This window comes from Quercus suber, unplaced genomic scaffold (genome assembly GCF_002906115.3).
Source record: "Quercus suber isolate HL8 unplaced genomic scaffold, Cork oak 2.0 scaffold_184, whole genome shotgun sequence".
Classification (NCBI taxonomy): Eukaryota; Viridiplantae; Streptophyta; class Magnoliopsida; order Fagales; family Fagaceae; genus Quercus; species Quercus suber.
In genome coordinates, this window is record NW_027069642.1 from 386,609 (window position 1) to 398,423 (window position 11,815).

The 11,815-nt window shown below is 33.4% G+C and overlaps 1 protein-coding gene and 1 non-coding gene across 2 annotated transcripts; one reads left to right on the forward strand and one right to left on the reverse strand.

Moving 5' to 3' along the window:
- Positions 1-2,789: 2,789 nt before the first annotated feature.
- On the reverse strand, positions 2,790-2,860 carry TRNAG-GCC (transfer RNA glycine (anticodon GCC)). Its single transcript has one exon. It is a non-coding gene; the product is annotated as a tRNA-Gly (tRNA).
- Positions 2,861-5,069: 2,209 nt separating this feature from the next.
- LOC112022703 (probable L-type lectin-domain containing receptor kinase VII.2) lies at positions 5,070-8,692 on the forward strand. Its single transcript, XM_024055323.2, has one exon. The coding sequence runs from the start codon at positions 6,299-6,301 to the stop codon at positions 8,393-8,395; it is 2,097 nt and encodes a 698-aa protein (XP_023911091.2). The 5' UTR covers positions 5,070-6,298; the 3' UTR covers positions 8,396-8,692.
- Positions 8,693-11,815: the final 3,123 nt, after the last annotated feature.

The window sequence follows — 11,815 nt, forward strand, 5'->3', positions numbered from 1 at the left end:
ATACTATTCGGTGGTCTGAGGTGTTAAAGAGTGTAATCATCCATATGTTCTGATCGTATCTGCTATATTGCAAATAATTTTATTCTTGATTGAGCGTTCTGGATGAATCATGGCTTCTATGTAGTGTTTGACTATTATGACATTGGTAAATTGTTGGTGAATCCATAGCAGGATATGAATTACATATTAGTCTATCCCATTAAATTATTTAACCAAGGAAAGCATACATCATCAACAATAAAATATTTAGCATGAAATAATTTTACAGGAAAGTGATATAAGCATAATTTAAAGCACAACTGCTCATGAGGAAGAGTTGGGCAAAAACAAAAGTACATCCATCCAAAAGTAAGAGATCACCAGAAGATAAACCCAAAAGTATATAAGAGAATGTGAATGCTTTATTAGTTTGTACATATTTTTTACATCCATCTTCAATGAAAAGTGTCAAAAAAGTAATATTTACTTGTTCTTTTTTTTCTTTTTCTTTTTTTACACAGATTAATCAACAAATTGAGACTTTTATGAGGATAGATTTTTACAAATAAAAATCAATGCAATATGCAGATAAAGTTAAAGCACTCCCTACCCAAAGAAAAATTTAAAATCGATCTATCACTAAGTGATTACTGTCATGAAGAGATGACAATGAAGTCGCAACAATAAAATAATGCTACTTGACTAGACTTGCCAAACCCACCCCGCAGTTATGATCACACTTATGGTTCCAGCACAAGCCATGACTAAACAACCATGGTTGATGAAATTCAAGCTATTCAGGATTCCAAAAGTAGAATGACATCAAATTAAGCCATAAAATGCATTACATACAATTATAATCATCCAGGTAGTTCAACAGAAACATGTATCCTGTTAGCTACAAACTAGTCTTAACATGAATTAATAAACTTAAATAAATCATTTTAACCAGACTTTAAAAATAAAAAATAAAAAAAATATTTAACTAAAATTGTTAAACCATAAGTAAATCAACTACACACAAGAATACATATGTTTCTATGAAAAACCCTTTCAACTTTAAAGGGAAAAATCACAAACCAACTCCAAATAAATCCATTTAAAATCAATACAATATTATCTTATCAAATTTATCCAGAAAATGAGTTCACAACAAATACAATAGTATGACACCTCTTTAAGAATTAATAAAAACTCAATTGGGATCTCTACTCCGGATATTTCAAATCTTTTGTGTTTCACCACTAAAAAATTCTTCTTAGATAAAATCCCATTTAACCTTTTTCGATCTTCAAAACCAATTTAATCGAACTCTATTTGTCTATCATTGTAATTTCCTCTTTTAGTGTACATTTAGCCTCAAATGTAGTTGTACCAAACTACCAATGCTTTAATATTCTGTAATTATTCCTATTTAATTTAATGCAGCCTCATTTTATTTTATTTGCATATCCTTAAGTTGTTTTTTTTTTTCCTTCTCTTGGAGTAAGCTTTGTGGATTTTAATTTTACCTTGATTGTTTTATCTTGATTCTATATTCAATTACTATATTAACTTAGTAATCGTCAAACTATGATTACTTCATTGTTATGCCTTGGTTATCAAACCCTTAACCCTTCAATACTAGATTGAGTTAGATCCCTCGTGGTAGTCTCAAGACAGAATTTTCATCTCGCTCAAACACCCAAATAGAAGTCATATTTTCATTCACACCAAAAAACTGCAAAGGTAAAAGTTAATTTTTCCTCTTCACCAAAGAAAGAAAAAGGTAAATAAGAATTAAAAGCAATTGTTCAACATATTCATTGCAGTTGTGGGTTGCCTCTCTAAATCTCCCCCAAATTTGCAAAGGCTATACACCTATTTGGCTTGCCTAAACATTTGATATGCCCGCCACAAGCAAGGAGAGGAGCTCAAATAAATTATGGCTGCAAGGCTGGCAGGGTGAGGCAAGGTCAGATTAGGGGAGCGCCATCCCTTCTTTAGGGCTAGAAAACTCACTCGAGGCAGAAGTAGGATAGGTTATAGGTATTTTGTCATCCTTAATAAGGTGACTTTGGTATTAATTTGGTAGAGATGTTAAGAGTTTTATCTCTCAACTAATACATACATATGATGTTTTTAACAAATATACATATAGGATTCAAATTCGTCCACTCATATTGTAACTGTCAAATTATTTAAAGAAGAAAAAATTGGTAAAGATGAAAGATAAAGGAAATGAAAAGTTGCAAGGTTAAAAATGAGAGAATATTTTGGAGATAAGAATAAAATATGTAAAAATAATTAACTTTTACAGACAGATTGATTTGAAGTCCACTAGGTGAAAAAAAAAATGTCATTTCAGATAAGATCTTCCAGTAATACATCTCAAGAGAGAAAATTTGGAGCAGCAGCAAGCATCCTAGCTAGTTGATTTCCTTGAGCAGTATGTGTTTCAGCGTTGATATAGTCTTCTGCTCCTTCCATCTTCGTGCTGTCACAAACTTGTTTTCTCCAAATTCTTATGAATATATAAAAGGTTAACATGACATAATGTGCACTCAATAAAGGATACATGACTCAAACAAGCCATGAAAGAACGTTGAGCGCAAGATACTATGAACAAGAGTCCTTCACAAAATGTGAATGAGCTAATTAAATTCATTGTTCAAATCTTCATGAAAATGTTCGGGAATTCCAGAAAGGTCTGCAATGTTCAGCAGCCCTGTTAGGCTTTGCTAGATTATAGTTTGATGGCAACATTAATATTCCAAGCAAGGGAGAACATAAAAAACATTTTTAAAAAAACAAAAAAGGAAAATCAAAATTGCACCAGCCGGGAATCGAACCCGGGTCTGTACCGTGGCAGGGTACTATTCTACCACTAGACCACTGGTGCTTGATGTTGTGTCTTTGGTTTTAAAATCATTGTAAGATTGTAATTGTTGCATGTACTACCCATTTGAATTGAGGGAGACTAAAGTAAAGTAAATTTAGCCTAAAATTAGCTTATTTTTACCAACTTTACTCTACTCCCTTCCTTCCCCCCTCCATCCAAACCAACCCTAAAATTGTAAACTTGGCCACTGTGTTAATAAAATATAAGATAAAATGCAAAACTGACCTTATAAGTTTCTCTAGATTTCATTTCAGTTTTCTAATTTTGCTTTTTTTTCATTTCAGTCTTCTAAGTTTCAGATTTATTCAATTAAGGCATTTTCATCAACTTTTGTTAAAATTTTTTGAAAAATAAAATCTAGAAAATATTTTTCAATCATTAATTGAAATTTTTTTAATTTAAAAAATTTGAAAAAATAACCACAACATATAACAAAAGTTGATGAAAATGCCTTAATTGATTAAACTTAAAAGTTAGAGGATTGAAATGAAAGAAAATAAAGTTAGAAGACTAAAATGAAATCTGAAAAAATTTAGAAGGTCAATTTTGCATTTTAGCCTAAAATATAAACAAAAAAACTTCTCTTTCACTCTTTCTTTTTAAAAATTCCAAAATGCAACTCCTTCAATTGAAGGGTTTTAGAGGACAAGAAGCTATTCAACATGGTCCATCCTCAAATAAGATATCCCCTTCTACAACCGTTTAATTTCCATGTAATGGACTAATGGTATACTCTATTCTTGAAAGTTTATCCAAAAACACTTTCATTTTATGTTCAATTTAAGAAGAATTTATCCTTATTATTATTATTTTTTTTTAGTCTCTCATTCCATGGGATTTTGTCTAGACAAGTAAATTTTGTACTCACAAGGGATGGGTCTCTAATCATCTCCTCCCTTATACCTTGGGTTTTAGACCCAAAGGTGAGAGATGGAATAACATCCTCTTCTCTTTCTTTTTAATATATATATATATATATATTTAGTAAATTCATTAAACAAATAAGGTGAAGGAGTAGATGAAGGCCTAATTATGGGTCCCAAAATGAGTACAATAATGTAGTTTAGGTACTTATAAAGCTTAGGCCTTAGGGTTTTATTTTTCGAAACCTAAATTAAGCTTATTACCAAACCTAGGCTTATAGAAAAACAAATATAAATAGACCTAGTTATCGAGTCAAGCTTAAACTGTTTATGAACAGCTCGGTTCATTTACAACCCTAGTTCTAATCATCATAACAAACTTGTCAAATTTCTTAACAAAAAAAAAAAAACAAACAAACAAACAAACAAACAAACAAACTTGTCAATGTTCTAAAATTTTTAAATTGATGTTGTTCAAAATTGAAAGTTGGTTGTATTGAACATGGAATAAGTCTTGGGCTGATAATTTAAGTAATGGTATCAATTCACCCAATTGCAACCAAGCGCGACTCCGCTAGATGACCATATAATCTTATGTTCGTTCATGTAATTAATCATATATATTGTATATGAGGAAAAATCTTTTATATTGGTGAAGAAAAGTCTTTTAGTTTTAAAGTTAAGGGCAGTGCTACTATATGGGTGTAACTTAAGTGACAAGCTCAAACCAAAATACTTCTATATCTTTAATCTTACGAGAATCAAATTATAAATAGGATAAAGCTGCTTCAACTCAAAATGTCTCTTTGAGTGAGAGCTGCTATTCTTTTACTGACAGTAAAGGCAGTTGATTAGTTCTAAGCACTCTAAAAAGATGCCACATTGATCAATATCGTTTGGAAACATATAGAAAGTTCTGATCGAAGTTTTGAGCCTCTAAATTTGAGAATTGAGAGACAATTTATGCACACAGACGTGCCAACATTGTTGAGACACGTTTAAATATAGGTGTAGCAATTCCAAAATCCAGACAGTCGACTTTTACAGTTGAATTTTGGGGAAGGTCCTTTCTTACCCTTGACAATTGCACTTTCAAACAAATATTACTCTCAAACGAATTTAGCTCAACTGATAAAGTCTTTAATAGTTGAATAAGAAATTTGGGGTTCAATCTCAGCTTTCATCAAAAACCAATTGGTATCTTAATTTGATAATAAAAAGTATCATCTAGACGTTATAAATTGAAAGTCTCTAAAAAAAAAATTTGACAACAAAAAATGCTTGAAAACATATCTAAAATTAATTATTTGTGTGATTTAAAGGAGGTTCGGAGTACTTTTGTAAATATCTATGTGCTCCTGGGCTTTTGTTTTTTCTTAGTTAGGAAATTTTGATTTTCGGTTTGGGTATTTTTATTTAGTAGATTTATTTTTGGATTTAAAGTGGGCTATATACACATGAGCCAGCAAGCCAACCTATTTTGGTGCCTATTCACACTAAAGCCCAAACTGAAATTTAGCCTAAGTCAAGCCAAGCCCACTGCAAAAATATCCCCAGACCAGTTTAAAGTTTAAACCCAAAAAGAGGCCTAGAATTCTCTCGACTCTCTCTCTCTCGCCATGGACCCTGCCAAAGAGGCAACGAGCTCTGTGCCGCCGCTCATCCATATTCACTGATCTACGACGATCTACGGCTGAGAGGGAAAACTCAAATAAGAGAAGGAGGGAGGCTGAATATGCTTTTTTTTTCTTTCCCCTCTGCCGTATCTGTGACGTACCCAGCGCGGCCTAACCGTGTCCGGGCAGTACCCAGAAAAAAAAAAAAAAAAAAAAAAAAAAAAAAAAAAAAAAAAAAATTCTCTCTGGTGCGCGTCGGGTACCGTTTCTGGGCGTGTCTTACCAGTACCCGTGTCCGACACGGGTACTTGGCCAAATTTCGCGTGTCCGTGCAACATTTCAAAATATTATGTTGGTATCCAAACCATGAATCAAATTTTCTGCTTTACTGTGATGGTTAGATAGACCCAAATCTTTTGACTGAACATTGTTCTAAGCAAAATCTAAATCTGCTAGTATCACTTTTCTTCTTCTTTTTTACCCTTTTTAATGCTTGGTTTAGTTACACCATCAAAAGAATTTAGATACGTAAAAATTTGTCTTAAGATTTTCCAATGAAGCGCTACAAACAATGACAACTGTTTCCGATGAGAATGAAACAAATCAATCTCGGCTACAGATAAGAAGAGTTAAAGGACAACTTGACTATCTAATTGCACAGGACATGGCCAAACTATGTGGACTTTTCTTGTCGGCCGAAACACCAATAATTTTATACGATATGGTCCACGCAAACAAGAAGTTGCTTTTTTGACCATCTCTATTCACATCATTTATAACCAAAGAGGAAAATTCTCAGAATTAGAAAGTGAAGTTCAATGTTCAATATACGTGTTCAACCGGATTATTATACATTAGATAAGTTAATGTTGATTCAAGAACGTTGATTTCTTTGAAGGTTTTTACGAGTTAGGAAATAGGTACAATATTTTCAGCACAATGTACAAGAATATTTTAGCATGCTTTTGAAAGATCTTCTCCATAACCACTGCCGTATCTCTCTGTCTCTCTCTCTAATGTCTTTGCCTACTCTCCCTCTCGTCCTGATCACCATAACACTTGTAATCCTCAGCTCAAGTACTTCAGGCACTGAGTTCATCTTCAATACCAACTTCAATTCCACCAATCTCCTCCTCTTTGGCAATGCCACCATCCAATCCTCCATTCTCGGCGTTACTGATGAAACCTCCTTTTCCATAGGTCGTGCTTTATACCCTTCCAAAATCCCCACAACATCCACAAAATCTTCCTCTCTCTTCTCCTTCTCAACCTCCTTCATTTTCTCCATTGCACATGTCAAGAACTCCCTCCCCGGCCATGGCTTCGCCTTTATACTTACACCCTCTACAGGTATAAACGGTACAAGCTCAAGTCAGCATCTGGGCCTTTTCAACTTAACCAATGATGGTAAAACCGATAATCATGTCTTGGCTATCGAGTTCGATGTCTTTAAGAATCAAGAATTTAATGATATCAATGAGAATCATGTTGGTGTAGACGTGAACTCGCTTACGTCTTTTACTTCATATGAAGCAGGGTTTTGGAGAGGAGAGAATGAGAATGAGAAGTTTGAGGTATTGAAGCTTAATAATGGGGAAAACTATCAAGCGTGGATTGACTTTTTGGATTCGCGTATTAATGTTACTATGGCTCTTGTAGGCATGGAAAGGCCTCGGAGGGCTTTGATAAGTGAGTTTGTTAATCTCTCTAGTGTTCTTTTGGATGAAATGTATACAGGGTTTTGCGCAGCAACTGGACAATTGGTTGAAAGTCATAAGATATTGGCTTGGAGCTTTAGTAATTCAAATTTTTCGATTGGGGATGCTTTGGTGACAACCAATTTGCCTTCGTTTGTGACTCCAAAAGGGTCAGTTTTTCGATCAAAAGGGTTTATTGTAGGAGTTAGTGTTAGTAGTCTTTTCGTACTGGGGTGTGGGGTTTTGATATATGTTATTTTGTATAGGAGGAAAAGTGGGGAGGAAAGGGAAGGGCTTGAAGATTGGGAAACGGAGTATTGGCCACATAGGATTAGTTACCAAGATATTTATGCAGCAACGAAGGGCTTTTCTGAGGAGAATGTGATTGGGCTTGGAGGGCATGGGAAGGTATATAAAGGGACTTTGCAAGGAGTAGAAGTTGCAGTGAAGAGAATCTCTCTCGAGAGTGAATATGGGATGAGTGAGTTTCTAGCTGAAGTTTCAAGCTTGGGGAGATTGAAGCATAGGAATTTGGTGGGGTTGAGAGGTTGGTGCAAAAATGAGAACTGCACATTGATTTTGGTCTATGATTATATGGAACATGGAAGTTTAGATAAGAGGATTTTCGAGTGTGATGAGAGTGTAATGTTGAATTGGCAGGAAAGGATGCAAGTTTTGAAAGATGTGGCTTCTGGAATTTTGTATTTGCATGATGGTTGGGAAGCTAAAGTCTTGCATAGGGACATTAAGGCGAGCAATGTGTTACTTGACAAGGATATGAATGCAAGGCTTGGGGATTTTGGATTAGCCCGAATGCACCATCATGGGCAATTGGCTAACACAACCCGAGTGGTTGGGACAGTGGGGTACATGGCACCGGAAGTGGTTCGAACTGGTCGAGCCTCAACTCAAACTGATGTGTTTGGTTTTGGGGTATTGGCTCTTGAAGTGGTGTGTGGAAAAAGACCCATTGAAGAAGGGAAGCCAGACTTGGTTGATTGCGTATGGAGGCTAATGGAGAGAGGGGAATTGCATTTGGGTCTTGATGAGAGGTTAAGGTCCAATGGTAGTTTTAGCATTGAGGAAGTTGAGAGGGTACTTCATTTGGGTTTGTTATGTGCATATCCAGACCCTCGTGCTAGGCCTACAATGACACAAGTTGTGAAGGTATTGGAGGGAGGAAATGAGGGCACTGAGTCTGAAAGGGATGTAATGGAGGTGAATTTACTTGGTAGACTTGAAACAATTGCAATGTGGTCTAATTTTGATCAGAACCTTGGTGGCATAGGACACCCTACATTTGATGAAATTTCTTGGTCTGCTACAAAATCTAGCTCAGATATCCAAGTAGGTCGATGACAATTTTGATGATTTCTCATGATGACTCTGACAAATTGCAATTCAACAGTTCTGTTAATCTCTCCAGAAACCTGGTTATTTCAAGCGGACTGCTGTATTGCTCTTTAAAGCTTAATTACTATCAGTAGTTCACATAAATATGCTGGTTTAAGAATCTTGAGATGCTTGCTGTTATTAAGATGAAGTTGAATTTAAAGGATTAAACATATTTTTGGATTTAAGGTGCATAGCAATGGACACTGTAATATAGATTATTTGATATTTGGATTCAATTCAAAATTTGTCTAAATTGTAGAATTATATTCATCCTTTGACTTTCTGAATGTTGGTCTCCTACGGTTATCCAAACCATGCAATTATATATATTGGTCAAATGAATTAGTTATTGCAGCATTCATTTCTAGACTGCTTGTCTCTCCATTGTTTTGACCAAGAATGAGGGGGAAATGAAACATAAAATAAAATTTTCTTTACTCATCTAGAAAGGTTGTATTTCAGGAAAATGAAAAAACTTAGATTTAAAGGGGTAGTTGGCAAACTGTTGGAAATAAAAGAGGGGCAATACCTGAATTTTTCTTAAAAATTACACAATTTGATTTTACCAAAAAAGAGGTGGCAAAGATGAGACGTGAACTAAGTCACTATCTTGAGACAAATCGTGCCATTTACGGTACATTCGATGTAGTTAGACAAATAATTTCTACACATTGCCCTCAAGATACAACAGCCCAGCCACCTTTGCTGATTATCCTTGCGAGCCTACACTACTCGTAGGATATAAGCTCTTTATAGTAATTTCTTTTCTCAGAAAATTTTGTAAAAGATTAAAGATAGAATATTTTGTGAGTAATAAAAAGCAATAGATAGTAAGTGTTTAGGACAATAAAAAATTATTTTTGAAAAGTTTTTAGCTTTGTAATTCAAAAATAATGTGCGTTTCTATTTTTATTTCTTTCCATATATATATATATATATATATAGCCGGACCTATAACTTGTCCTTAGCCAAAGAATCAAAAGAGTTTGATATCAATTAAATGGTCATAAAGTTATTGAAATTAATATATATATATATATATATAAAAAATAAAATTTTCTTTACTCATCTAGAAAGGTTGTATTTCAGGAAAATGAAAAAACTTAGATTTAAAGGGGTAGTTGGCAAACTGTTGGAAATAAAAGAGGGGCAATACCTGAATTTTTCTTGAAAATTACACAATTTGATTTTACCAAAAAAGAGGTGGCAAAGATGAGACGTGGACCAAGTCACTATCTTGAGACAAATCGTGCCATTTACGATACATTCGATGTAGTTAGACAAATAATTTCTACACATTGCCCCCAAGATACAACAGCCCAGCCACCTTTGCTGATTATCCTTGCGAGCCTACACTACTCGTAGGATATAAGCTCTTTATAGTAATTTCTTTTCTCAGAAAATTTTGTAAAAGATTAAAGATAGAATATTTTGTGAGTAATAAAAAGCAATAGATAGTAAGTGTTTAGGACAATAAAAAATTATTTTTGAAAAGTTTTCAGCTTTGTAATTCAAAAATAATGTGCGTTTCTATTTTTATTTCTTTCCATATATATATATATATATATATAGCCGGACCTATAACTTGTCCTTAGCCAAAGAATCAAAAGGGTTTGATATCAATTAAATGGTCATAAAGTTATTGAAATTAATATATATATATATATATAATAAATATAATATAGACCGGATATCAAGACTAAGAGGTTGTCTTTGTCGGACTTTTGTACATTGAGAACAAGAAAAGAGAGGATCATGATGCTATGACATTAAATGTCCCATAAAGTGGCTGAAAATTAAAAGCCAAACCATGTAATACAATTCAAATATGCATAAATATTGCCATTTGTTTTTTACTTTCCTTAAATCAAATAGTAAACGCTTATATGGTAACTTATTATAATATAAAATAATTCAATAATAACTGTACATTTAAGTACTGAAATATCTTTCATATATGACGTTATTATGTCATATTCAAATAAGAATGTTTGAATACAAAATGTTTAGAATGGAAAGTATATATTTATAATAAAACTAAATATGCTGGTAATTATGGCATTAATATCACATTAATGTTCATAAATTTCTTGATTAAAACTATCGACAAAAGCTATTCAAATTTTGAATTATATTTAAATTTCAAAATTTAGTAATGAACGTATCTGACATTAAGAGATAATTGGTACACATAAACGAGTATTAAAATAAATATAATATTTTTTATAAAAATATCCAACACAAACTACATACTTGATTCAGCAAATTTTCTCTCATTTGAGTGGGCTTTGTTGCTCTGTGATTGCATGTGTATTGTGCTTTAGTCGTATTGTTTTACCAAATGCAATACAACAACTTCTGCATTTCAGAAGCCGAAACACATTTGGGAGTGCATTTAACAAGCCCCAAAAGAGTTGGATTTTTAGTCTTTTTGAGCTTATTTTGGCATGTCCTACACCCACCAAAAAAAAGTAAACAAACAAAAAAACAAAAAACTCTTATTTTCTACCGTATTTTCAGTAAGTAAGCAATCAGTAAAACTTATTCAAACGCACTCCTAATACATAACCACAAAACAAAGCCTTCGTCTTTTTTTCCCCCCATTTACAATTTAGTTCTATATCAAGGAGACTTTGGTGTAGAGTAACCGAAAAAAAAAAAAAAAATAGAGAGAGAGATTTTGGTACCAAATTGAAGATTTTGTTTAATAACCAAGAAGGAATTCATGAAATGATATCTGTCAATTGGGGGGGGTGGGGGGTGGTTGGGGGGGGTGTGGTGATTCGTGCAATAATATGGAGGCTAGCCTGGACTGCTACAATCTGTCACCTGTGGACTCAAAGAAATGCTAGACTATTCTCAATGGTACCAAAAGGTCTGAAGTGAGCATTTTTCAAGAGATCAAGTGGAAGGTTAATTAAAAGATTAGCAGTTGTAAATACTTTAAAGTGTACCTATCAAAACAAGGTTTTGTGTAGTTTGTGGAGCTTTCATGTTTCAAAGTTTAAATAATGTAAAGAGATAGTTGAGTTTTTCTCCTTGTACAGTTTTGACTTTTGACTCTCTTGTATTTGTGCTTGTGCTTAATAATATCTTACTTATTCATCCAGAAAAAGATTAACAACATAAATAAATTAGTTGTTTGTTGCTGCCAAGAACTTTGTGGCTCTACTAACACCTCTTAGCATTTTTAACGAACAGGTATAGGATTCAATTCTCTCTCTCTTATTGTACCTATCAAATTATATAATTATATACATATATACACACATATATACACTATTTATAAAAAAGATTCCCCTGTTTCGTCTTCAACTTTTAGCATGCCAAAATATTCTCATACAAATTTTAAAATAACATACCCTTTAGTTTAATTTTTTTTTT